Source organism: Nerophis lumbriciformis, linkage group LG24, assembly GCF_033978685.3.
Source record: "Nerophis lumbriciformis linkage group LG24, RoL_Nlum_v2.1, whole genome shotgun sequence".
Taxonomy (NCBI): Eukaryota; Metazoa; Chordata; class Actinopteri; order Syngnathiformes; family Syngnathidae; genus Nerophis; species Nerophis lumbriciformis.
In genome coordinates, this window is record NC_084571.2 from 28,818,224 (window position 1) to 28,845,000 (window position 26,777).

Sequence of the window (26,777 nt, forward strand, 5' to 3'; positions counted from 1 at the left end):
CTATAAAACGTGTAAAACATCAATGCAGTATTTGTTTTCCAATTTCGTTGTGCTTTTTGGAGGTTAAGTTTACACTTAAAACATTAACAACAAATTGATAAAATCACAAGTTGATTCAATGTTAATGAAAAAAAAAAAAGCAAAAAAAAAATGTCACCTTTTGCCACAACTTTCTGAAAAAGCTGCCGCAAATTCAGGCATTTTAGACCAAAACAATGGAGGGACTGTTTAAAGCACACAATATATGTTAAAGGGGCTCCTTTATCCTTTAGTTTACTTTTCATGCAATTATTTTGAAATTATTTTGTATGGTACCTCAGCGAAAAACTGTTGCCTGCTATTTTGTATTGCTAAATATAATAGTAAATATATAACAACCAATAACATTTGAACTATATTTGGCCCCAGCACTCCTCCTCCTGGGGCTCCTCCATCATCCACGAGTGAAGGTGGGGTCTGCTAAGTGGGGCGTGGACCTCCTTGGCCACCAGCTGGAGAGAAAGTACACCACAGAAGAGGCTTCAAAACCGGAACTTAGCACCACTCGCCTTCAAAGTAAAAGCATGTTAAGTATGGCACTGCTGCTGTCAGTTTTCTTCCCACCTGACGATGACACGTTATAGCTCGTGCAAGGCGACAGTGTATTCAAGGTTTTTTCTCAGAGCGCAGCAGCCTGAGAAAAACAAAGAAAGACGTCTGACTTCGCTTATGTTTAAAGGCAAAATGAAGAACGGATTTTCTGGATCAAATTATCCAAAAATATATTTTAGTAATAAACATTTCTTAAAGTTGCCATGTAGTGCCGTAAAGGTGATGTTCAGCTACATGTTTTCATTAAGGAAAAAAATGTCAGCATCTGATAAATCAGTGAAAATATTTAATATGTCTATTTATTACATTAGTAAGTTTTACTTAAATAATTATTTAAAAACACATGTCACACATTTTGATTGACTTAAAGTGATAAATAATATTAGGGTATTAATAGGCTTTATTGAGGCTAAATAAAAAATAAAAAATAAAATATTTATACCGACCAACAAAGATATTTTTAGAGTTTGATGATTATTGCTTCCAGCTATTAAAAAAGCCTGCTCAGTGGTCTTGTGGTTAGAGTGTCTGCCCGGAGACTGGTGGGTCGTGAGTTCAAACCCCGGCCGAGTCACACCAAAGACTTTAAAAATGGGACCCATTGCCTCCCTGCTTGGCACTCAGCACCAAGGGTTGGAATTGGGGGTTAAATCACCAAAATGATTCCCGAGCACGGCCACTGCTGCTGCTCACTGCTCCCCTCACCTCCCAGGGGGTGGAACAAGGGAATGGGCAGAGGATAATTTCACCACATCTAGTGTGTGTGACTATCAGTGGTACTTTAACTTTTAACTTTTTAAACAATATTATTATTAATAGGCTATATTGAGGCTGAATAATAAATCCAAATAATATTTGTATACCTACCAACAAAGAGGTTTCAACAATGCATTTCTTCAATTCTGAGTTTGATGATTATTGCTTCCAGCTATTAAAAAAAAAAATCAGTACGGTATCTCATAAAATGTGAAAAAAGTGTCAAAATGTTGAATATTGTAAACTACTACAAATCAGCTAACAAAAATGATGCAAATCAAATCAAATCAAATCAACTTTATTTATAAAGCACATTTAAAATTTACCACAGGGGTAGCCAAAGTGCTGTACAATGGACAGGTTAAAAGATAAAACGAGTACCGAGCAAACACAACACAACACAAACAGAACACGATAAAAAATAAATAAATAAAATAGAATAAATTAAAAAAAAAAACATAAAAACATAAAAACAGGTTCACAGCAGGTGTATTATGCACGATAAATTGTAAGAATAATATTCAAATGTATCTAGATTAGAGATGTCCGATAATATCGGCCGATAAATGTGTTAAAATGTAATATCGGAAATTATCGGTATCGTTTTTTTTTATTATCGGTATCGGGTTTTTGAATTCTTTTTATTTTATTTTATTTTTTATTAAATCAACATAAAAACACAAGATACACTTACAATTAGTGCACCAACCCAAAAAAACTCCCTCCCCCATTTACACTCATTCACACTCATTCACACAGAAAAGTTGTTTCTTTCTGTTATTAATATTCTGGTTCCTACATTATATATCAATATATATATCAATACAGTCTGCAAGGGATACAGTCCGTAAGCACACATGATTGGTCCACTAATAGTACTAACCTTTAACAGTTAATTTTACTCATTTTCATTAATTACTAGTTTCTATGTAACTGTTTTTATATTGTTTTACTTTCTTTTTTATTCAAGAAAATGTTTTTAATTTATTTATCTTATTTTTATTTTTTTTATTTTTAAAAAAGGATCTTATCTTCACCATACCTGGTTGTCCAAATTAGGCATAATAATGTGTTAATTCCACGACTGTATATATCGGTTGATATCGGTATCTGTAATTAAAGAGTTGGACAATATCGGAATATCGGATATCGGCAAAAAGCCATTATCGGACATCCCTAATTGAGATGCATCTATACATACTTTCTGTATTATTCTGTCATAAATACGAATAGTTATTTCTGGCTCTTATTTTGAAGGCGCCGACCGGATGCGCGATCCAGTAGCGTCAAAAAAAAAACAACCCCCCCAAAAAAAAGAAAAACCGGCGCTCCAGCCTTCTTCTCAGCTCGGCAGCTGTTGCCATTCCACTTAGCAGCCCCACGGACACGACGGCGAGATGACTCCGTGGACTCCAACATAAAAAACACGCGTCCACGGCAAATACAATATATCTATATTTTTGAGAGGACCCAAAGTTCCAAATCAATGGTACAGAAAAGTAGCATGTCCAGGACGCCTTCGACCTCGACCCAGGAGATCCAAATGGACATGTTCGACCCCCATCTTCAATCACAGGTAAGGAATCTTAATAAAGATAATAACATAATTGTTCAAAAGTATAATTGTGGAGCATTACCATGTAGATTTGAATGTTTGTCACGGAGGAGATGAACAGGTTGTTTACCGCGGAACTCGCTTCGTGTCTCCCATCATCATCACGTCGATTTTTTTTTCTAGAAAGCGGAAGTTCTTCTTTTTCTGCCCCGTTCAAACAATATGATTATTTTTGATTATTATTATTTGAGAAAATGGCAATTGTTTATTAGCAGGGTTTGTGTACACGCACACATGCTGCCCAGTGGGTATATACGCTGGAAAGCCACGCCTTTGTTGAACTGCACAGAAACATCAGGCGAATTATTATTAATACTACAGCCAACACTAAAAACTCAAAAATGTACATGATAGAGATGTTGAAGTGTGATGATAATCAACAAAAATTACCGCTATAGGTCACAAATGGTGGTGTTTCTTTCTGTAATTATAATCAATTATTACTATTATCAGTAGGGGTGCACAAAAAATAGATTCACATCCGATCCCTGTCAGAATAATTGTATCAAAGTTATCACAAAACTTTGTGTTTCAATGAGTTACCGGCGAGAGGACGACAGCTGTCTTTGATCCTACCAATCAAAAGGCTTGTAAAACTCCACTGTGTAGGATGGGAAGCAACATGAAGGTGTTCTGTTTCTTTCTTCTATTGTAATCTACAGAAAGATTTTGTCTTGACCCAAGAACTACAAAGCGGAGAGGAAGCAGAGCCTGACTCCCCTCAAGGCGACCTTTTCGTTAAACTGTTCTGTAATCAAAGGCGATGGCTGTTTACGACCCCCGTGCCTTAGAAACAGCTGTTGCCATGTAATCAGGGAAAGTCTAAATAAAAGAGGAGGCGTACAATTTCTCGTGAGGAGCGTGGTGAGACACTGTGCAAGGGTACAGTGTCCAGGCGTCTCTCCTCAATTGAGCCGAAAGGAGCAGCCATGCCCACTTATTAGGTACACCTGCACAATATAATGAGGTCTAATGCAAGAGATTGTGTATTAAATATAATATATATAAATTGGCATTCTACTTTTGTCATTGTTTTTGAAGCGACACTACACAATCAATCAATCAAAGTTTATTTATATAGCCCTAAATCACGAGTGTCTCAAAGGGCTGCACAAGCCACAACGACATCCTGGGCTCAGATCCCACATCAGGGCAAGGAAAAACTCAACCCAATGGGATACAATGAGAAACCTTGGAGGGGACCGCAGATGTTATTGGTCGACTGAAAATGTGACCAAATCTGATGGGTCAAAAGTATACATACAGCAATGTTAATATTTGCATGTCCCTTGGCAAGTTTCACTGCAATAAGGCGCTTTTGGTAGCCATCCACAAGCTTTTGGTTGAATTTTTGAATTTTCTGACCACAGAACTTTCCTACCGTCAAGCATGGCGGTGGTAGTATTAAGCTCTGGGCCTATTTTGCTGCCAATGGAACTGGTGCTTTACAGAGAGTAAATGGGACAATGAAAACGGAGGATTACCTCCAGTTTCTTCAGGACAACCTAAAATCATCAGCCCGAAGGTTGGGTCTTCCAATAGGACAGTGACCCCAAACACGCGTCAAAAGTGGTAAAGGAATGGCTAACTCAGGCTAGAATTAAGGTTTTAGAATGGCCTTCCCAAAGTCCTGACTTAAAACGTGTGGACAATGCTGAAGAAACAAGTCCATGTCTGAAAACCAACAAATTTAGCTGAACTGCACCAATTTTGTCAAGAGGAGTGGACAAAAATTCAACCAGAAGCTTGTGGATGGCTACCAAAATCGCCTTATTGCAGTGAAACTTGCCAAGGGACATGTAAGCAAGTATTAACATTGCTGTTTGTATACTTTTGACCCAGCAGATTTGGTCACATTTTCAGTAGACCCATAATAAATTCACCCGGGTTCCGACATTGAACAGCTAGCGCGTCATCTACGGTCACCTAATCTGTGCCCTGACAGAAAAGAGACGGCAGATCAACTGGTCTAAAAGGGGGGTTTATTTAAAGGCTAGAGTATACAAATGAGTTTTAAGGTGGGACTTAAATGCTTCTACTGGGGTAGCATCTATACTGAGGTAGCATATATAATCAATATATATAAATTGGCATTCTACTTTTATCATTATGTTTTTGAATCTACACTACACAATCAATCAATCAATCAAAGTTTATTTATATAGCCCTAAATCACAAGTGTCTCAAAGGGCTGCACAAGTAAGCCAGTGTTTTTCAACCACTGTGAGATATTGTCTGGTGTGGCGTGGGAAGTTATGCAATTTCAACTAATTGGTCCAACAAATAATTTTTTGCAAATCAATCATTATAATCTGCAAATAATGTGCCGTTGCTTAGTGTCTGTGCTGTGTAAAACTCGGCAGGGTAACCACGTAACACTCCATGTCGGTAGGTGGCAGCAGGTAGTTAATTGCTTTGTAAAAGTCGGAATGTGTCGGGTGAGACGAGGATGGTTTGTCGTGATCCCAATATGCAGACCACAGTGGGAGGCGGTGTGCAGGTAAAAAGGTATGCAATGCTTAAACCAAAAATGAACAAAAAGCAATGGCTATGCAAAACGAAAGTAAAACTGAACTGGCAACAAAGTAAACAGAATGCTGGACGACAGCAAAAACTTACGGCGTCCACAAAGTACATCCGTACATCACATGACAATCAACAATGTCCACACAAAGAAGGATAGCAACAACGTAAATAGCCTCGCTTGCTAACACAAAGCAGGTGCGCGGAATAGCGCTCAAAGGAAGATATGAAACTGCTACAGGAAAACACCAACAAAACAGGAAGGGCCACCAAAATAACAGCGCAAGACAAGAACTAAAGCACTATACACAGGAAAACGCCAACAAACTCAAAATAAGGCACGAAGACCTGGTGGAGTTTCATTTTTTTAACATTTTCTGCTGCTGGTGTGCCTCTGGATTACACTTTAAGTCACAGTCTTTCTAGGATTGAACAAAAAACACAACATGTAAACTCTTTGAGGTATCAAATACCTCCTTTGTCATGTCCACGTATCAATCCAGAGCTAACTCAGCAAACCGTAAGAAACTGAGGTAAAAACTATTCAAAAGGGTTAAGTTCACTTTTCTCGTGTTTGACAGACATTTTGGGGCAGCGAGTGTGCCAAATGACGATGTGTTCGAAGCAGAAGACATAAAACGGCAGGTTTTAAGTTTCATGGGGGTCGAGGAGGAGGAGCCACGGTCACCTTTTACTGTGTACCTCTTGCTTGGCCCCGGTGTAAACCGTTTGCTTGCCTAACAGAATTGCTATTGTGACATCTAGTGGACACATTGAGAATAGCAGTTTCTTTCGTAAAAAAAAAAAAAAAAAAAAATGCAGCTCATTTTAATACTTGGCAAACTCATCATGAGGCCGGATAAAAGACACCCGTGATTTATAACATAAAAAAATTGCTAAAATAATCACTACAATTATAACAATTTTATAATATAGTTCGGCTCTATTTATAATTTTTTAAAATGTTTTATTATGTAATGTGAAAACAGAATATTTGATATTCTATTACTTATTATATTTTTAGTATTATTTTAATGACAATGTTTTATAAAAGAAAATCGAGAAGAATGTCGACTATTGGAGTAAAAAAAAAAAAAAAAGATCTAATAAAAACATTATACTGTAAGTTTTTTATGATTATTATGAGTATATTTTTATTGACATTATTTTAATAAAAGAGAATATGTTGATTTAGCTACTGAGAGGGTCAACATGAATTTTAAGTAATAATCCAAATTACAATGAATAAATCAAAGTTTAATTGATTCATATATTTTCTATGCATCCATTTGTCGTTAATATTTTTATTATAAAAAAATCCCAATAATTGGAACAATAAATGATTTATAACATGAAACATAGCTGAATATGAGGGTAAATGTGAGTGATAATTCTAATTAGAACAATTAAATATTTTATTTTTCCTCTATTTAAAAAATAGTTATGAAACACAATATTTGATCTTCTATTATCATATTTTTAGTAATATTTTAAGATGAATTAGAAAAGGAAATAGAGTGTAATAGCTACTGAAGGGAGTCTAGTTGAATAAGGACTCCAATAAAACATCTAAATTAAACAATATAAATATACTGTATCATATCTGTTATTATTATGAGTACATTATTATTAAATTTTAATAAAATATCTATATTAATCTACTGAGAGGGTCAACTTGAATTTTGAATCAAAATTAAAAATGCAATTAATTTAAAAAAGCTTAATATATTTTTAATGCATCCATTTTGATTACCACTTTTCCCTAATAATTTATTATTTAAAAAAAATATCGAAATAAATAGAACAATACACCGTAGTAATAAAACAATATTTAATCTCATATATTTTATGATGATTATGTATAAAAGAAAATAAAGAGTAATAGCTACTGAAGAGGGTCTATTTGAATATGAATTATAATAAAAATACTTAATAAAAACAATATGCTGTAAAATATTTAGTAATGATATTATTATGATTATGTTGTAATTAAATTATTTTGATAAAAGAGAACATTAGTACTTGGACAATGCGATGGTCAGCTTGAATTTGGAAAAAATTACAATTAATAAAAAATAAAAAGTAAATTTCCATGCCTTTGTTTTTATTACTGCTTGGCCCTAATATTTGCTAATAAAAAAATCACAATATTTGGAACAATATACCCTAATAATAAAACAATATTTAATCCCAAATCAGATCTACAGTAATTAAAAGCAGCATTATGTTATTGGACTCATGAGATTGTGTAGGTGTATTTTATGATGTGGCCAGTGGGTGTATTTTAGAGGCTCTAAATGAGTTCTTCCGTCAATGACACGAGTGATGCTCTTCACCTGTCGACGTTGTCACTCCTCGCGACAGCCACAAATAGGCTGTGGCTTTTTCGGGAGTGGAGCGGGCAACACACAACGCTGAGATTTGGTTAGGGAAAAAAACAACAGAAAAAGTGTAACAAACACACCCACGCTGGGTTGGTCGTTGCTCCACAGAAAGAGAGGAGAAACACAACGCTGACCAAACATGCCAAAACCTGCTTTCTCTCTCCTCTTCACTCCCACTTGTACCGGCCCCCACATCCTCTCTGCCCTCTCAAAGTTCTCCATGTTCTCCATCATCCTCCTCCTCCTCTCCTGCTAGTAGCTTGTACAACACCACAGCAGTGGTGTCCAAAGTCTGACCAGGTGAGGCCATTTTCCGCTAGAGAATACCTACTAAATACAGCGACAAAAGTCACTAAGTTGGCAACACGTATCCTTCTTGCTACGTCTTCTTATTCTCTGGCAAAGCAGGCGGAAAGTTACGTTGCCATCTAGTTCGTGGAGTTGTAACGACAAGCTGCATTCACAGACAGTCCAATTCTAATGTGTTTGTGAGTGAGGGCAAACCGTTAGCATTAAATGTATTTGTGGCGGGCCGCCTACCAAATCTCGGTACCTAGGAGTCGATACTGGTACTCAAGAGTACCAATTTTCGATGCTATTGTGTCTGTGTTGAGTTTTCTTATTACATTTCTGAGTCTCATTTGCAAGTATTGTATAGTATCTTTTACATTGAGTTCTAATTGCAAGACATTAGATGGTAGTGTGTTGCCGTAGTCAGAAAGTAGTCTTTGATTGTTCCCGGTCTTTTCTCTTGTTGAACCCCACAAAGTGTTTATACTGCAAGTATTGTAGTTATTATTACACACCAGCTGTTTGATTGAAACGTGTTTAGATGTACAAACCCCAAAACCAGTGAAGTTGGCACGTTGTGTAAATGGTAAATAAAAACAGAATACAATGATATGCAAATCCTTTTCAACCTATATTCAATTGAATAGACTGCAAAGACAATATATTTAACGTTCGAACTTGTAAACTTAATTTTTTGCAAATATTACCTCATTTGGAATTTGATGCCTGCGACATGTTTCAAAAAAGCTGGCACAAGTGGCAAAAACACTTATTCGGAACATCCCACAGGTGAACAGGCTAATTGGGAACAGGTGGGCGCCACGATTGGGTGTAAACGCAGCTTCCCTGAAATGCTCAGTCATTCACAAACAAGGATGGGGCGTGGGTCACCACTTTGTGAACAAATGCGTGACCAAATTGTCGAACAGTTTAAGAACAAAATTTCTCAACGAGGTATTACAAGGAATTTAGGTATTTGACCATCCACGGTCCGTAATATCATCAAAAGGTTCACATGGAGAAATCACTCCATGTAAGCAGGGCCGAAAACCAAAAACCTCAGACGGTACGGCATCAAAAAGCGACATCAGTGTGTAAAGGATATCAATATGCTATTGTGTGTCTGTGTTGTGTTTTCTTATTACATTTGAGTCCCATTTGCAAGTATTGTGTAGTTTATTTTGCATTGAGTTCTAATTGCAAGACATTAGATGGCAGTAGTTTCAGAAAGTAGTCTTTGTTTACTCCGTCTTTTCTTTTGTTGAACCCCACAAAGTGTTTATACCGCAAGTATTGTAGGTATTATTACACACCAGCTGTTTGATTGAAATGTGCTTCGATGTATTTTTCATGACCAAATGTGGAGGCGTTGAAATCGCCATGTAAAATCATTAATGCTGCTCTGTAGCACGTGTATGGCAAATCCTTTGTAAAAATAGCATAGAGGTAGCGCATTTTGAAAAGTGGAGCCTGACTTTACTTTTTAGCGCATTCTTCTTTCCTTGTTGGCATAGAAAACTGTAACGTTACCTCGAGGAACTCCGGCAGAGTCTTGTTTACCCTCCATTGCTTGAGCCAGTCCCGAGTCTGCAACCGGGCGTGATGTCATGTACAGGAAAGGCATCGAAATATGCACCGTTTGATTTTACAAGAATCAGTGCACGGTACTACTGACGGAATTTGGTCGGCGCCTATCAAAGTACCGAATTCGGCACCGCCACGATTTAGCTTGTCGTTACAACTTTGTACAATAGGTGGCAGTAGGGTTGTCCCGATACCAATATTTTGGTACCGGTACCAAAATGTATATCGATTCTTTGGGATACTTTTTGGTACATTTCTACATAAAGGGGACCACAAAAAATTTCATTATTGGCTTTATTTTAACAAAAAACCTTACGGTACATTAAACATATGTTTCTTATTGCAAGTTTGTCTTTAAATAAAATAGTGAACATACGAGACAACTTTTCTTTTATTAGTAAGTAAACAAACAAAGTCTTCTGACGTATGCAGTAACATATTGTGTCATTTTCCATTCTATTCTATTATGTTGTCAAAATTATGAGGGACAAATGGATTATTAATCTACTTGTTCATTTACTGTTAATATCTGCTTACTTTCTCTTTTAACATGTTCTATCTACACTTCTGTTAATGTAATAATCACTTGTTCTTCTGTTTGGATAGTTTTGGATGATACCACAAATTTAGGTATCAATCCGATACCAAGTTGTTACAGGATCATACGTTGGTCATATTCAAAGTCCTCATCTGTGTTGGACGTATTTCCTGAGTTTATAAACATAATATGAATTTTAAAAAGGATAAAAGATTTTGTGACGATAAAAAGTATTGATGTAATCATAGTAGCATCGACTAGATACGCTCCTGTACTTGGTATCATTACAGTGGATGTCAGGTGTAGATCCACCGTTTGTTTATATTTTGATGCTGGTGAGCTACGGTGCAGTGAAGCATGTTTAGTTATTCCTCGTTCTGCAGGGATGATACTTGTAAGAAACTTATTTTATTTGTTGCCATGGAGGCGAGGATTAGTGATTTTATTAGTATCTAAATCACTGCCGACTGCGGCTGGACGCTAGCTGCTAGCTAGGTAGCCAGCCATGTTTTAAAACACCTCTTCCTAACTTTTCATCGAATACATCGAAGCACTTTTCAATTGATGAAGTCGTGGGGATCGACCTCATTCATATATATAATTTATATTTACTTATTTATGAAATATATGTTTTTGTTAATAAGTTAAAGGTGTTTAATGATAATGCAAGCATGTTTAACACATATAGTTAATATTGTTAATAAATTAAAGGTGTTTAATGATAATGCAATCATGTTTAACACATAGTTAAAATTGTTAATAAATTAAAGGTGTTAAATGTTAATACAAGTATGTTTAATACATATAATTAATATTGTTAACAAGTTAAAGGTGTTTAAAGATAATGCAAGCATGTTTAATACATATAGTTAATACTGTTAACAAGTTAAAGGTGTTTAATGATAATACAAGCATCTTTAATACATATAGTTAATATTATTAATAAGTTAAAGGTGTTTAAAGATAATACAAGCATGTTTAACATATATAGTTAATATTGTTAACAAGTTAAAGGTGTTTAATGATAATACAAGCATGTTTAACACATATAGTTAATATTGTTAATAAGTTAAAGGTGTTTAAAGATAATGCAAGCATGTTTAACACATATAGTTAATATTGTTAACAAGTTAAGGTGTTTAAAGATAATACATGCATGTTTAACACATATAGATTCCTTTCTCTCATGAAGACAAGAATATAAGTTGGTGTATTACCTGATTCTGATGACTTGCATTGATTGGAATCAGACAGTGGTGCTAAAAACGTCCGCATTTTCGAATGGAGGAGAAAAAAGTCCTCCTTTCTGTCCAATACCACATGAAAGTGGTTGGTTTTTGGCATCTTATTTGTCCAGCTTCCGTACTCCTTTGTATACACTTTACAAGAAATACATTGTCGGCAAACTCCGTAGCTTGCTAGCTTGTGCACGTCACCTTTCTGAGACTGTTATTTTGTTAGCACAGGCAGGATGAAGCAGCGCTTTTATTGTGCAACTGTGCAGTCGGTCTTTGGAGTTTTGACGACAGAGTCTGTTGAAATAAAGTGTTTCTCGCCTTCCAGTCGGTAATTTTAATGAGCTGGCAGCAGCCAGCGTCATCTCAGAAGACCCTCAGGTGCTGTGAATGTCAATCAAGTGACGAAAGTGACGTCATAGTGAAGATTTATGATCGCTCATTTTTAGGACTATTTTTTTAATGCCTGGCTGGTGATCGACTGACACACCCTCCGAGATCAACCGGTAGCTCGCAATCGACGTAATGAGCACCCCTGCTTTACATAATAAAAATCAACTACAGGCTTACCAAATGCTGTAATAAATTAAGCATGATGAGTTAAACATATGTCAGCATGTGGCCCCTACTTTTAACTCTTTTTTTCAAACGCTTATTGCAAACGCTTACTTACAGTAAGTCATTAATTTGACTTTGTAAGTCATTATTTTGACTTAGTAAGGCATTATTTTGTCATTATTTTGACTTAGTAAACTACTAAGTTATAATAATGACGTACTTAGTATCTCAGGTAACTAGGACTGTTTTGTATTTACTTTACGGAAAATATATCGAGATCGATATCGTATATCGCCATTCAGCAAATGGAGCGGAAAACATAACCAAAAGTTGTAGGCTTCTTCACGCGACGAAGCCGGCCTACTTCACCGCAGTCTGTAGTCTATTGCCCCCCAAGCTGTGGTGGCAGCGACGAGGTGGAGACGTGATGGCGACAGGCCGAGTTACACCGATCCTTACACCTTACCCACCCCCTCCCCCTGGAGAGTCACCACCTTAACTAACACATTTTCTGGGGGAAACACTGATGAGTGTCTCCATGATGACAGTTGGCATACACTAGTAATAATGATAACCGTGTCCTAACTTCCGAGTGTTAGTGTTACTGTTTTAAAATAAAATAATCATAAACTGCACTTTGATATACTCACAAACTAACTGGCGCCAGCTTGGTAGTTTAAATGCTGACATGAAAACAAAGGACATTAACGTCTTTCCCCATTTAGAAACAACATACCCCAGTTTAAACTTATATAAACACATTGCTGTCTGAGTAACTAAAAATATTCAATCATGCACATTGAACATACAAGCTGTGCACTTTTAGAACAAATCGTTGTTCGTAAGCACATGCCTAAAATAACTTAAGCTGTAACTGTAATTGAGACTGAGAAATATTATAATAAAACAAGATATAACAACTGGACGGCAGTAGGGATGATGTTTGATAAGAAATTATGGAGTTCGAGCCTATTATCGAATCCTCTTATCGAACCGATTCCTTATCGATTCTCTTATCGAGTCCAGATGTTATTGTATATGGAAAAAAACACACAAAATTTGGTTTAACAAATCACTTCAAATTCTCTACTGCTCGCTACTATAGTATTACCATATCTGAGTTATTGTGCAGAAATGTGGGGAAATAACTACAAATGTGCACTACATTCGTTAACCGTGTTACAAAAAAAATTAGACTGATACATAATGTTGGATGTAGAGAACATACAAACACTTTATTTATTGAGTCAAAAATATTAAAGTTCGATGATTTGGTAAAATTGCAAACAGCTAAAATGATGTGGAATTAAATGATGGAATGGATTAAGTAAAGAAGTTAAACATTGTACTGGTTTGATCCAGTTTAAGAGGTTGTTCAGATGAATAGTGCTTACAAAGTACAAAGAAGAAGAATTATGAGAATTACTTTCAACCTTATTGAAAATAAGATATTCTTCATCTCAGTATATTAATAATGACTGAATTAATTAAGAGATTAATTGAGAATCAGCACCTCCAAGTCCGAGTCCATGGTTCTCGCCCGGAAAAGGGTGGAATGCCATCTTCGGGTTGGGGAGGAGATCTTGCCCCAAGTGGAGGAGTTCAAGTTCCTCGGAGTCTTGTTCACGAGTGAGGGAAGAGTGGATCGTGAGATCGACAGGCGGATCGGTGCGGCATCTTCAGTAATGCGGACGCTGTATCGATCCGTTGTGGTGAAGAAGGAGCTGAGCCGGAAGGCAAAGCTCTCAATTTATCGGTCGATCTACGTTCCCATCCTCACCTATGGTCATGAGCTTTGGGTTATGACCGAAAGGACAAGATCACGGGTACAAGCGGCCGAAATGAGTTTCCTCCGCCGGGTGGCAGGGTTCTCCCTTAGAGATAGGGTGAGAAGCTCTGTCATCCGGGGGGAGCTCAAAGTAAAGCCGCTGCTCCTCCACATCGAGAGGAGCCAGATGAGGTGGTTCGGGCATCTGGTCAGGATGCCACCCGATCGCCTCCCTCGGGAGGTGTTTAGGGCACGTCCGACCGGTAGGAGGCCACGGGGAAGACCCAGGACACGTTGGGAAGACTATGTCTCCCGGCTGGCCTGGGAACGCCTCGGGATCCCCCGGGAGGAGCTGGACGAAGTGGCTGGGGAGAGGGAAGTCAGGGCTTTCCTGCTTAGGCTGCTGCCCCCGCGACCCGACCTCGGACTGCTTCCAACACACAGACTGGGACCTCTTCCAACAACAGGAGCTTTAGACAGCCACAGGAACGGTGCTGGACTACATAAAGTTCTGCATCGGGAATGTGACTGTGGAAAAAACCATCCGGGTTTACCCCAACAAGAAACCCTGGATGACCAGCCAGGTCCGCACACTCCTCAGGGCCCGCGACGCAGCCTTCAGGTCAGGGGACAGGGCACTGTACAGTGTTGCTAGAGCCGACCTGAAGAGAGGGATTAAAAAAGCAAAGGCGGACCACAGGAGGTGCATAGAGTCCCATCTGTCCAGCAAAAACTCACGGGAGGTGTGGCGGGGCATTCATGACATCACGAACTTCAGAGGCTGCAATATGACAACTGCGGATCAGAGTGCGACACTGGCAGAGGAGCTTAACTGTTTCTTTGCCCGTTTCGAAACCCCCCAGCGACACTCATCTGCTCCAGCCCTGCCCCCGCCCCCACCGGGCTCCGGCGCCACTCCACTCACTGTACAGGAGCACAGTGTCAGACGAGTGCTCCTGGCTGTGAACCCCAGGAAGGCTACCGGACCAGACGGAGTACCTGGAAAGGTGCTCAGGACGTGCGCCCACCAGCTCGCTCCCCCCCTCACCAGGATCTTCAACCTCTCCCTGGCTCAGGCAGTCATCCCATCCTGCCTGAAGTCATCTACAATAATCCCGGTGCCGAAGAAGTCTCCCATCACCAGCCTGAATGATTACCGACCAGTGGCCCTCACTCCGGAAATCATGAAGTGCTTCGAGCGACTTGTTCTCCAGCACATCAAGGACCATATCCCTCCAGACTTCGACCCCCACCAGTTCGCATACCGGGGGAACAGGTCCACAGAGGACGCCATCGCTGTTGCTCTCCACTCTGCTCTGAACCACCTGGAGCAGCAGCAGAGCTACGTCCGGATGCTCTCTGTGGACTATAGCTCTGCCTTCAATACAATAATCCCGGACAGACTCTGCAATAAACTGGACACTCTTGGCCTCCCCCCTCTCACAAACGCCTGGATAAGGGACTTCCTAACGGACCGACCCCAGAATGTGAGACTTGGCCCGCACCTCTCATCCTCCCGCACGCTGAGCATCGGCTCCCCACAGGGCTGTGTGCTGAGCCCCCTCCTCTACTGCCTTTACACCCATGACTGCAGTCCGGCCCACAGTGACAACCTTACCGTCAAGTTCGCCGACGATACCACAGTGGTCGGGCTCATCTCCGGGGGTGACGAGGCTGCCTACAGAGAGGAGGTCCTGAAGCTGACTGCCTGGTCTTCGGAGAACAACCTCGCTCTCAACACCAGCAAGACCAGAGAGATCATCGTCGACTTCAGGAGGAGCAGCACCGACCCTGCCCCCCTCTACATCAACGGCGAGCGTGTAGAGAGGGTCCACACCTTCAGGTACCTTGGAGTCCACATCTCTAATGACTTCTCCTGGACAGTCAACACCACATCAATCATCAAGAAGGCTCAGCAGCGGCTACACTTCCTTAGAGTCCTCGGGAAGTACAACCTGAAGCCTGACCTGCTGCTGACCTTCTACCGCTCGTCCATCGAGAGCCTGCTGACCTACTGTATTACGGTATGGTACGGCAGCTGCACTGCAGCAGACAGGGAGAGGCTGCAAAGAGTGGTCAAGACGGCTCAGAAGATCATCGGCCGCCCTCTCCCCTCTCTGACGGACATCTACACCTCCCGCTGCCTCAACAGAGCCAGTGCCATCATCAAGGACAGCACCCACCCTGCCTCTGACCTGTTCCACCTGCTGCCCTCTGGGAAGCGCTACAGGTGCATTAAAACCAAAACAAACAGGCTAAAGAACAGCTTCTTCCCCAGGGCCATAACCATCCTGAACGGACTGCCCCATTGTCCCTCATAACTGCCTTCTCTTCGGTGCAATAACCCATTCCACCAACCACCCTGTTTTTGTTTTTTGTTTTTTGTTTTTTCATGTATATATTCATTTCACACCATATTCATTGCACTTCTATATTTTTTATATTTTTATATATTTGCACATTGTTTTTCTAGCATGCACACATCGCACTGTATGGAATGGCCTCAATCCCGTTACCTTGCGTAATGACAATAAAGCTGATTCTGATTCTGATTCTGATTCTGAAGAAGATGGATGGATGAATAAATAATTACATATCACAAAACTGTTATATATACTAATTCACAGATATTTTATTATAAAAAGGTCAGTAAATTATGTATATATTTGTAAACGCTATGAAGTGGGAAAGTGGTAGGATTAAATAAGCTTTACTTCTTCCTACTCCTGTGAAGTGAAATGATATGAAACTGTGATGTATTGTACTGTAAGTGTGTTCATGTTCCAAATAAACTAAAGAAATAAAGAAAGCACTAGTTTATTAGACAGACTTGCAAACTCTGTCGTGGTGTAGGCTACAAGATAACGTTAACGTTATCAGAGACATACAAAAAGGCTCACGTTAACGTTACCGTTAGCCACTGACTATGCTTAGGTAACGTACAGTAACTGCAGTCCTGGTTGACATAAGAGGTAACGTTACTACAAGTGAGCAGATATGGAAATTAACCGGCAACAGTTAACGTTAGTTACTCACCAGCATCACCTCCACTGTAGCTGGGACTTGGGCAGCTGGCTTCGTCGTCTCTGCCGCTGCTTCAACACGTGTCGAAGACATGACACGCTTGTTGTGCTCCTCCCCCCCTTACACGAGAGCGAAGTCTGGCAATAATTGCATATTGCCGCTTCCTCGTTTTTTTTGGTGAAATGAAGCCATGCCTTGGAGCGCTTTTTCCGGTTCAATTTTTTCCTGCTTTCCCTATCTGCGCCTAATGACTGAGCTACATGACATAATTTCTTGTGATGTCCCACGGGGCATTTCTTGTCGGGACGGGATTCGTTCCCAGGGATTCGAATAAAGAACCAACTATTTTTCTTTACCATAGTGGTCTCGATAACGGGTACCGGTTCTCAAAAAGGGATTCGAGTCAGAGGACTCGGTTCTTTTCTTATCGAACAACCGGGAAAACCGGTTTCGAGCATCATCCCGAGACAGCAGTTATCATAATCATCTCATTAAATGCTCCTGCATCGTTCATATGCTTTTCTACACCAAAATTCATCTATTTATTAAACTTCTTCAACTTCTTCTTCTCCAGATTTTGGCGCGCTCTACTTTCCACGTTTTTCACCCGATTCAAACCGTTCCAACTTCAAACTGTTCAGCCTATTCGAGAATCGGTGGCTTTCCCTTGACAAATCCCAAAAATTCCCAGATTTCCCAGAATTCCAGGTTTTCCGGGAGATTTTTCCCATTCAAAATGACTTGACCATTTTTCAAACTTCCACCATTTCCACATTTTTCAACTGATTAAAACCATTACACCTTCAACATATTCCACTCATCCTGGACATATAATTTTTTTCAAGTTAAAAAAAATTCCAGGAATTCTCAGAATTCCTGTTTTTTAAAACCCTTTTTTGACCATTTTTTTTTGGCGACTACTGCTTCCACTTTTTTCAACGCACTTCAACCGTTCCACCATCCGAACATTCCTCTTAATTAGGACAAAAAACTAAGTTGTTTTTCGAACTGGAAAAAATCCCATTTTTCCGGAAATTCCAGGAATTCCGTAATACTATTTCTCAATTCAACATGTAACTACTTCAACATTTCTCAACCGACTTGAAAAATTCAGAAAATTCAAGTTTTTTTTTTACCATTTTCAAAAAAATTCCCGCTTTTTCCCAAATTCCCACATTTTTGGGAAATTCTCATTGAAATCAATGGGACATTCTTCAAAGTTCCACAACTCCCACATTTTTCATCTGATTCAAACTGTTCCAACTTCAAAATATTCAGCCTGTTTGGGAATTGTGTGCTCTACTTCAACAATTCTAAAAAAAATTCCAGAATTTCAGTTCAACGTCAGCATCGAAGCATTCTCATGCAATTCTTTCAGGAATTGCCTAATGTAGTTTTTCAAAAACAATATTTATCAACCAGTGACGTGCAGTCACTAGAGGCAGGTGACTGTGACCTGCCATCATGGAAAGAAAAAAAAATGTAAAAAGAAAAAAAAAATTAAATTGTTATATGTATCCAGTGATTATACTATAAAGTTATTTTCCATTTAACTTCACCAGTTTTAGATTATTTTTATTCAAAATCGCTGAATTTTCACATTTGCCGTTCAAATACTGAGAAGAGACGGTGCGGTGAACAGCAGCCAGTTGAGGCACGTCACTCAGTGCCGCAACATGGATTGCGCAATGACTCGGCTAACTGCTGGCCTGCTGTGCAGTGAGACTATTGCTATATGAACTATATTATACATTTCCATAGTTTAGTTAGCTGAGGTATATAATGTACAGTGTATTTTGTCAACAACTGTATGTGTGTAAAGTATTTCTTGTGCTGAGCGATCATAAAACGGCTGCAAAAGACGCACTGGCTGATGCTCGCCTCCTGCACCCCCGCCGTAGAATTGTTATATCAACTAAAGCCCACACTTAAACTTTCCACATGCAAGATTGAATCTATTTAAAAAAATTATTTCATAAGAAGCCAAAAAGTGCAAAAACAATAATGTTGGTGTTGGAGGAGTTGTGAATGACTGCAGGGACACAACATTAGATACACCTGCAGACTGCAGGTGTACCTAATTCACAACTCCTCCAACACGAACATTATTGTTTTTGCACTTTTTGGCTTCTTATTAAATAACTTTTGTAACCTATTTTCATGGGCTTTCCTCTTTGTGGTGTTAAGTTCCTGTTATGCGCTGTTATACAGTATATGCCTTGAGCTCTTATTTTGAAGGCGCTAAGAGCGGAAGTGATGTCACGTTGCGGAGGTTTTTGAAAGAAGGTAAAGAAAGTGGTCCTCGTGTAAACTGGAGCCTCCGTGTTTGTTATTTTGTAGTTTCATAGAGTATAGGCAACATTTATAAACCCTCGGTTACACTTTTTTTTAAATAGATTCAATCTTGCACGTGGAAAGTTTAAGTGAGGGCTTTAGTTGCGGCGCATGGATTTAATTTCTAAGTAAAGGTAAGACCATAATAACGTTTTTTTTATTAAATGTGCTTTTTTGTGTGCTACAGTTTGTATGTGTAAAGTTAAAGTTAAGTTAAAGTACCAATGATTGTCACACACACACTAGGTGTAATGAAATTTGTCCTCTGCATTTGACCCATCCCCTTGATCACCCCCTGGGAGGTGAGGGGAGCAGTGGGCAGCAGCGGCGCCGCGCCTGGGAATCATTTTTGGTAATTTAACCCCCAATTCCAACCCTTGATGCTGAGTGCCAAGCAGGGAAGAATGCTGGTATGAGCTTTTAAACATAACCCGTTAACTGCTGCCAATCAAATGGTGAATAAGATACTCTTTAGGGTTCATATGTTTGTAAATCTGACTGTGATGAAGTCAGTGCCTCACCAGCCATCAACCTCACCGCACGTCACTGTTATCAACACACACTTAAGTATCGAACATTGGTACTGTTGAGTACTGGTATTGATTACCAGGTACACAGAACTGGTACCGTATCATTCCAAATGTGAACGATAGCTATTTGTACACATAATTAGGAACATTGATTGATAGATTGAAACTTTTATTAGTAGATTGCACAGTGAAGTACATATTCCGTACAATTGACCACTAAATGGTAACACCCGAATAAGTTTTTCAACTTGTTTCAGTCGGGGTCCACGTTAATCAATTCATGGTAAATGAATTGATTAACAACTGACAGGACATTTAATAGTGAAATAGGATACCTATTGAAGTTGTATCAATATGTCCTGTCCTTGTGTGACTGCCGTCAGCCATCTTGAGTAGCTAAAAAAACACGTTCTTGTCTTGACCATGAATGCCTTTACCATGAATTGATTTACGTCGGCTTAAACAAGTTGAAAAACTTATTCGGGTGTTACCATTTAGTGGTGAATTGTACGGAATATGTACTGTACTGTGCAATCTACTAATAAAAGTTTCAATCAATCAAAAAAAGACATAGAGAAAAACAATCTGTAAACATGTACAGTATGTACACCGGCCATCTTATACCAGATATTCCAAAAACAACAGGAATTACTCCTGAGAGTTTAAAAGTGATCCCGTTTCATTTGGAGCTGCTACCTGGGGGCCATGTCCCCTGCCTCCCACCATGCTTCCGCTTGAATTAACACATCCTCTTGAATTATAGAACACATTTGAATCTGTCAGGACATCGATTACCACCCCTCTCCTATGTCTGGCATTTCCCCGCCCTTCCTTCCAGGAAGTCGCCACATCGCCATTGACATGGTGGACACACCCTCCCTGTGTGCGTCTCATCTTCAATCATCCGTTTAACCACAAGCAACATGTACATAAACATGTCGCAGAGGTGCCACAGAAGTGTATTGGAAGTGACATTGCACACACACATTAAAACCCGCCATCACAAACAAACTGCAGTCCTGTGGGGAAAAAAACTGAATTTGGTGTAAAAGATAAAAAAAGAGATCACAACTGACAGGCTTCGCTACACGTGTTAAAATACAGCCTGGACCTCTGCCAAGTATCGTGGTAGCTGTAAGTTTGATCACTTTGTTATTCTTCAGCAAACAGGCTAACCCAGCAAATGTGAGTGTAATGTTAGCACGGTCAACCAACACGTCGATCCTTGTTACCTTTTATAAACAGAGCAATGTCAACATCAACATTTTTGGCCTCTGATCGTGTTCCGATTTTTTGGCTTCGGATTGGAGATGTCCGATAATGGCTTTTTTGCCGATATCCGATATTCCGATATTGTCCAACTCTTAATTACCGATTCCGATATCAACCGATACAGATATATACAGTTGTGGAATTAACACATTATTATGCCTAATTTTGTTGTGATGGCCCGCTGGATGCATTAAACAATGTAACAAGGTTTTCCAAAATAAGTCAACTCAAGTTATGGAAAAACATGCCAACGGGGCACTGCCATATTTATTATTGAAGTCACAAAGTGCATTATTTTTTTTTACATGCCTCAAAACAGCAGCTTGGAATTTGGGATATGCTCTCTCTGAGAGAGCATGAGGAGGTTGAGGTGGGCGAGGTTTTGGGTAGGGGGTAACGAGGGGTGTGTATTGTAGCGTCCCGGAAGAGTTAGTGCTGCAATGGGTTCTGGGTATTTGATCTGTTGTGTTTATGTTGTGTTACGGTGCAGATGTTCTCCCGAAATGTGTTTGTCATTCTTGTTTGGTGTGGGTTCACTGTGTGGCGCATATCTGTAACAGTGTTAAAGTTGTTTATACGGCCACCCTCAGTGTGACTTGTATGGCTGTTGACCAAGTATGCTGTGCATTCACTTATGTGTGTGAAAAGCCGTAGGTATTATGTGATTGGGCCGGCACGCAAAGGCAGTGCCTTTAAGGTTTATTGGCGCTCTGTACTTCTCCCTACGTCCGTGTACCACTCCGTACAGCGGAAATTTAAAAAGTCATAAATTTTACTTTTTGAATCCGCTACTGATAATTTCCGATATTACATTTTAAAGCATTTATCGGCCGATAATATCAGCAGCCTGATATTATCGGACATCTTTACTTCGGATCCAATTCGATTTCGAGTCCCGATTCCGATATTTTTGACTAAGTTTTTTAGCGAGTTACTAAAGCAGGGGTGTCAAACTCATTTTGTCTGAGGGGCCGCATGGAGGAAAACCTATTCCTACGTGGGCCGGACGGGGAAAATCATGGCACAATAACTTAAAAATACAACTACGACCACTTCAGATTGTTTTCTTTGTTTTACTTCGGCCCAAAATGGAACAAGCACATTCTGAAAATGTAAATATCACAAATAATCCTCTTGACAAAGCACTTCAAGTTAGTTGAAAATTGAGGAAAAAATTGGTGCAGTTTTAAAAATACTAGAGATGTCCGATAATGGCTTTTTTGCCGATATCCGATATTCTGATATTGTCCAACTCTTAATTATCGATTCCGATATCAACCGATACCGATATATACAGTCGTGGAATTAACACATTATTATGCCTAATTTTGTTGTGATGCCCCGCTGGATGTATTAAACAATGCAACAAGGTTTTCCAAAATAAATCAACTCAAGTTATGGAAGAAAATGCCAACATGGCACTGCCATATTTATTATTGAAGTCACAAAGTGCATTATTTTTTTTAACATGCCTCAAAACAGCAGCTTGGAATTTGGGATATGCTCTCCCTGAGAGAGCATGAGGAGGTTGAGGTGGGCGAGGTTTTGGGTAGGGGGTAGCAGGGGGTGTATATTGTAGCGTCCCGGAAGAGTTAGTGCTGCAATGGGTTCTGGGTATTTGTTCTGTTGTGTTTATGTTGAGTTACGGTGCAGATGTTCTCCCGAAATGTGTTTGTCATTCTTGTTTGGTGTGGGTTCACAGTGTGGCGCATATTTGTAACAGTGTTAAAGTTGTTTATACGGCCACCCTCAGTGTGACCTGTATGGCTGTTGACCAAGTATGCGTTGCATTCACTTGTGTGTGTGAAAAGCCGTAGGTATTATGTGATTGGGCCGGCACGCAAAGGCAGTGCCTTTAAGGTTTATTGGCGCTCTGTACTTCTCCCTACGTCCGTGTACCACTCCGTACAGCGGCGTTTTAAAAAGTCATAAATTTTACTTTTTGTATCCGATACCGATAATTTCCGATATTACATTTTAAAGCATTTATCGGCCGATAGTACCGGCAGTCCGATATTATCGGACATCTCTAAAAAATACCATTAAGAAAACATTGAACTTAGACTGAGAAGACATATTATCTGGCGTTTTGTTTCACAATATTATGCAAAAGCAACTTTTCTTACCATCTGGTACCTGCTGATCTGTATTTGGGATCTGCATAAATCCTGAAAAATAACGCGCGTCCGCCTTTGTAGTTCGTGCCGACACCACAGTCGGTAAGCTTCTTCTTAGATGAGGTGGCGACTTTTCCAGGGTCTACCCTGCCTTCCGCTCGAATGCAGCTGAGATTGGCTCCAGCACCCCCCGCGACCCCGAAAGGGGATAAGCGGTAGAAAATGGGTGGATGAACTTAGACTTAATCTCAGTGTATCTACAGAGCAATTAAACTTTAAGTCACAGTCCATCCAGGATTGAACGAAAACAAAATAAAGCATGAATAATAAGTTACACACTGTATCAACTACCTCATTTGTCATTTCCACTGTTCAATTTCTTCAAATTTGCAAAGACAATTTTCACAGAACTATATCAATGTGCAGTGTCTCATGCAGCATTTTAAGTGATGTTACCAATTGTTTATTTTACTCAGGTTTGTTTTACGTTAGGTTGAGGAGGAGGAGTCGCAGCCCCGCTTTACTGTTTACCTTTGGTTGATTGATTGATTGATTGATTGAAAGATTTATTAGTAGGTTGCACAGTACAGTACATATTCCGTACAATTGGCCACTAAATGGTAATAAGTTTTTCAACTTGTTCAATCAATCAATCATGCATTCACCTCTTGATTGGCCGGTATAACTCATTTTCCTTGCATACTAGAAATGCTATTACGACACCCAGTGGACACATTTAGAACAGCAGTTTCTTTAGTTTAAAACTGAAGCTCAATTTTGCACTCGGCAAACTTATCTCGCGGGCCTGATCCGGCCCACGAGCCACATGTTTGACATCCCTGAATTAAAGTAAACACAACGACACATTTTTATAAAGCTTATTAAATTTACAATTTGCTATTATTGTTGAAAATCATATGATGTAATACATTTGTGGTATTGAATGTGATGTACCATTTTTTTTTAACAAAATAAAGTGACTCCTGCGTAGTAACTAAAGCAAAAAAGTAAACACTAATATTGGCTCCCATTTAAAGGGGAACTGCATTTTTGGGGGAATTATGTCTATCATTCACAATCCCTATGTAAGACAAGAACACTCGTTTGTCCATTCTAACTAGTAAATAAATGCTATTAAAAGTCAGCTAACGATAAAAGCCAATGGGAGTCAATTTATTCCGCCTATAAAGTGCCCAAAAAATATGTAAAAACCTCCAACGTTTTATACACAGGCTGTAAGTATATATGTAATGTAGAAACAGGCACATTCAAAATAAACATTTCCCATGAGGACTACCGCATGTAGCGTCAAACTGACACAATAATATCACAATTAGAGATGTCCGATAATGGCTTTTTTGCCGATATCCGATATTCCGACATTGTCCAACTCTTAATTACCGGATCCGATATCAACCGATACCGATATATACAGTCGTGGAATTAACACATTATTATGCCTAATTTTGTTGTGATGCATTAAACAATGTAACAAGGTTTTCCAAAATAATTCAACTCAAGTTATGGAAAGAAATGCCAACATGGCACTGCCATATTTATTATTGAAGTCACAAAGTGCGTTATTTTTCTTAACATGCCTCAAAACAGCAGCTTGGAATTTGGAACATGCTCTCCCTGAGAGAGCATGAGGAGGTTGAGGTGGGCGGGGTAGGGAGTAGCGGGGGGTGTATATTGTAGGAAGAGTTAGTGCTGCAAGGGGTTCTGGGTATTTGTTCTGTTGTGTTACGGTGCGGATGTTCTCCCGAAATGTGTTTGTCATTCTTGTTTGTTGTGGGTTCACAGTGTGGCGCATATTTGTAACAGTGTTAAAGTTGTTTATACGGCCACCCTCAGTGTGACCTGTATGGCTGTTGACCAAGTATGGTTTGCATTCACTTGTGTGTGTGAAAAGTTGAAGATATTATGTGACTGGGCCGGCACGCAAAGGCAGTGCCTTTAAGGTTTATTGGCGCTCTGTACTTCTCCCTACGTCCGTGTACGCAGCGGCGTTTTAAAAAGTCATAAATTGTACTTTTTTGAAACCGATACCGATAATTTTGAAACCGATACCGATAATTTCCGATATTACATTTTAAAGCAGTGGTTCTCAACCTTTTTTCAGTGATGTACTCCCTGTGAACATTTTTTTAATTCAAGTACCCCCTAATGAGAGCAAAGCATTTTTGGTTGGAAAAAAAAAAGATAAAGAAGTAAAATACAGCACTATGTCATCAGTTTCTGATTCATTAAATTGTATAACAGTGCAAAATATTGCTAATTTGTAGTGGTCTTTCTTGAACTATTTGGAAAAAAAGATACAAATAACTAAAAACTTGTTGAAAAATAAACAAGTGATTCAATTATAAATAAAGATTTCTACACATAGAAGTAATCATCAACTTAAAGTGCCCTCTTTGGGGATTGTAATAGAGATCCATCTGGATTCATGAACTTAACTCTAAACATTTCTTCAAAAAAAAAAGAAATCTTTAACATCAATATTTATGGAACATGTCCACAAAAAAATCTTGCTGTCAACACTGAATATTGCATTGTTGCATTGTAATGAATGGAATAGCCTACTTGATTTGATGTTCAGTTTATGAACTTACATTCATATTTTGTTGAAGTATTATTCAATAAATATATTTATAAAGGATTTTTGAATTGTTGCTATTTTTAGAATATTAAAAAAAAATCTCACGTACCCCTTGGCATACCTTCAAGTACCCCCAGGGCTACGCGTACCCCCATTTGAGAACCACTGTTTTAAAGCATTTATCGGACATCCCTAATTCTTAGCAATTTTTTTTTCTCCAGTCTTCCAGTGAAAACGTGGAATAAATGTTTCCGCCATGGTGCATGTGTGTAACAAGGAATATGGACATGTAATTGTGCATCCCTTTTGAAGGAATCTTTTACGCGAGTATAAGCTTTAGCCGCATGTAAACATTGCGACACAGCTACGGCATACTTGCCAACCTTCCCGAATTTTCCGGGAGACTCCCGAAATTCAGCGCCTCACCCGAAAACCTCCCGGGACAAATATTCTCCCGAAAATCTCCCGATTTTCAGCCGGAGCTGGAGGCCACGCCCCCTCCAGCTCCATGAGTCAGGACAGCCTTTTTTTCACGACGGGAGGACAACAGGGTGACAATAACTAAATCATCCAGACTAGAGATAAATTGTATTATTATGTTTATCTTACCTAAAAATACATATTTTTATTAATTAAAAAAGAAAAAACTAAATACATTTTTACTATATTTTGCTAAAAACATCAAAATTAATTGTATTTTTATTTTTATTTTTTCTGACTCCTTATTACATCCAGCCATAGAATTATACCGGTACATTAAAATAAACATATTTGAAATAATACATTTTAAATTATCATAATAATTCATTTAAAATGACCATATTTAATTATTAAAATAATTGCTTGTTTTTTAACAACTTTAGCATTTTATTCATTACATTTTGAAGCTCTCAGAAGCCAAGTTTTGTTATATTCATGTTATATTTATGCAAGTTTGAAGTATCAATTATCTAAACACAGTTTTGTTTGCATATTTTCAGGATGTATATATATATATATATATATATATATATATATATATATATATATATATATATATATATGTCTTAATAAGGTTA

The 26,777-nt window shown here is 38.9% G+C and overlaps 1 protein-coding gene across 3 annotated transcripts in view; it reads left to right on the forward strand.

The window, feature by feature from the left end:
- The first annotated feature begins 2,654 nt into the window (after positions 1–2,654).
- cacnb1 (calcium channel, voltage-dependent, beta 1 subunit) overlaps positions 2,655–26,777 on the forward strand; it is a 125,090-nt gene continuing 100,967 nt past the window's right edge. For 2 of the 3 annotated variants that reach the window (XM_061981917.2, XM_061981914.2), the window contains exon 1: positions 2,655–2,923. In XM_061981917.2, coding sequence (XP_061837901.2) covers positions 2,834–2,923 — 90 coding nt within the window. In that variant the 5' untranslated portion in view covers positions 2,655–2,833. The remainder of the gene's footprint in view (positions 2,924–26,777) is intronic. The other variant, XM_061981916.2, reaches the window with a different exon arrangement.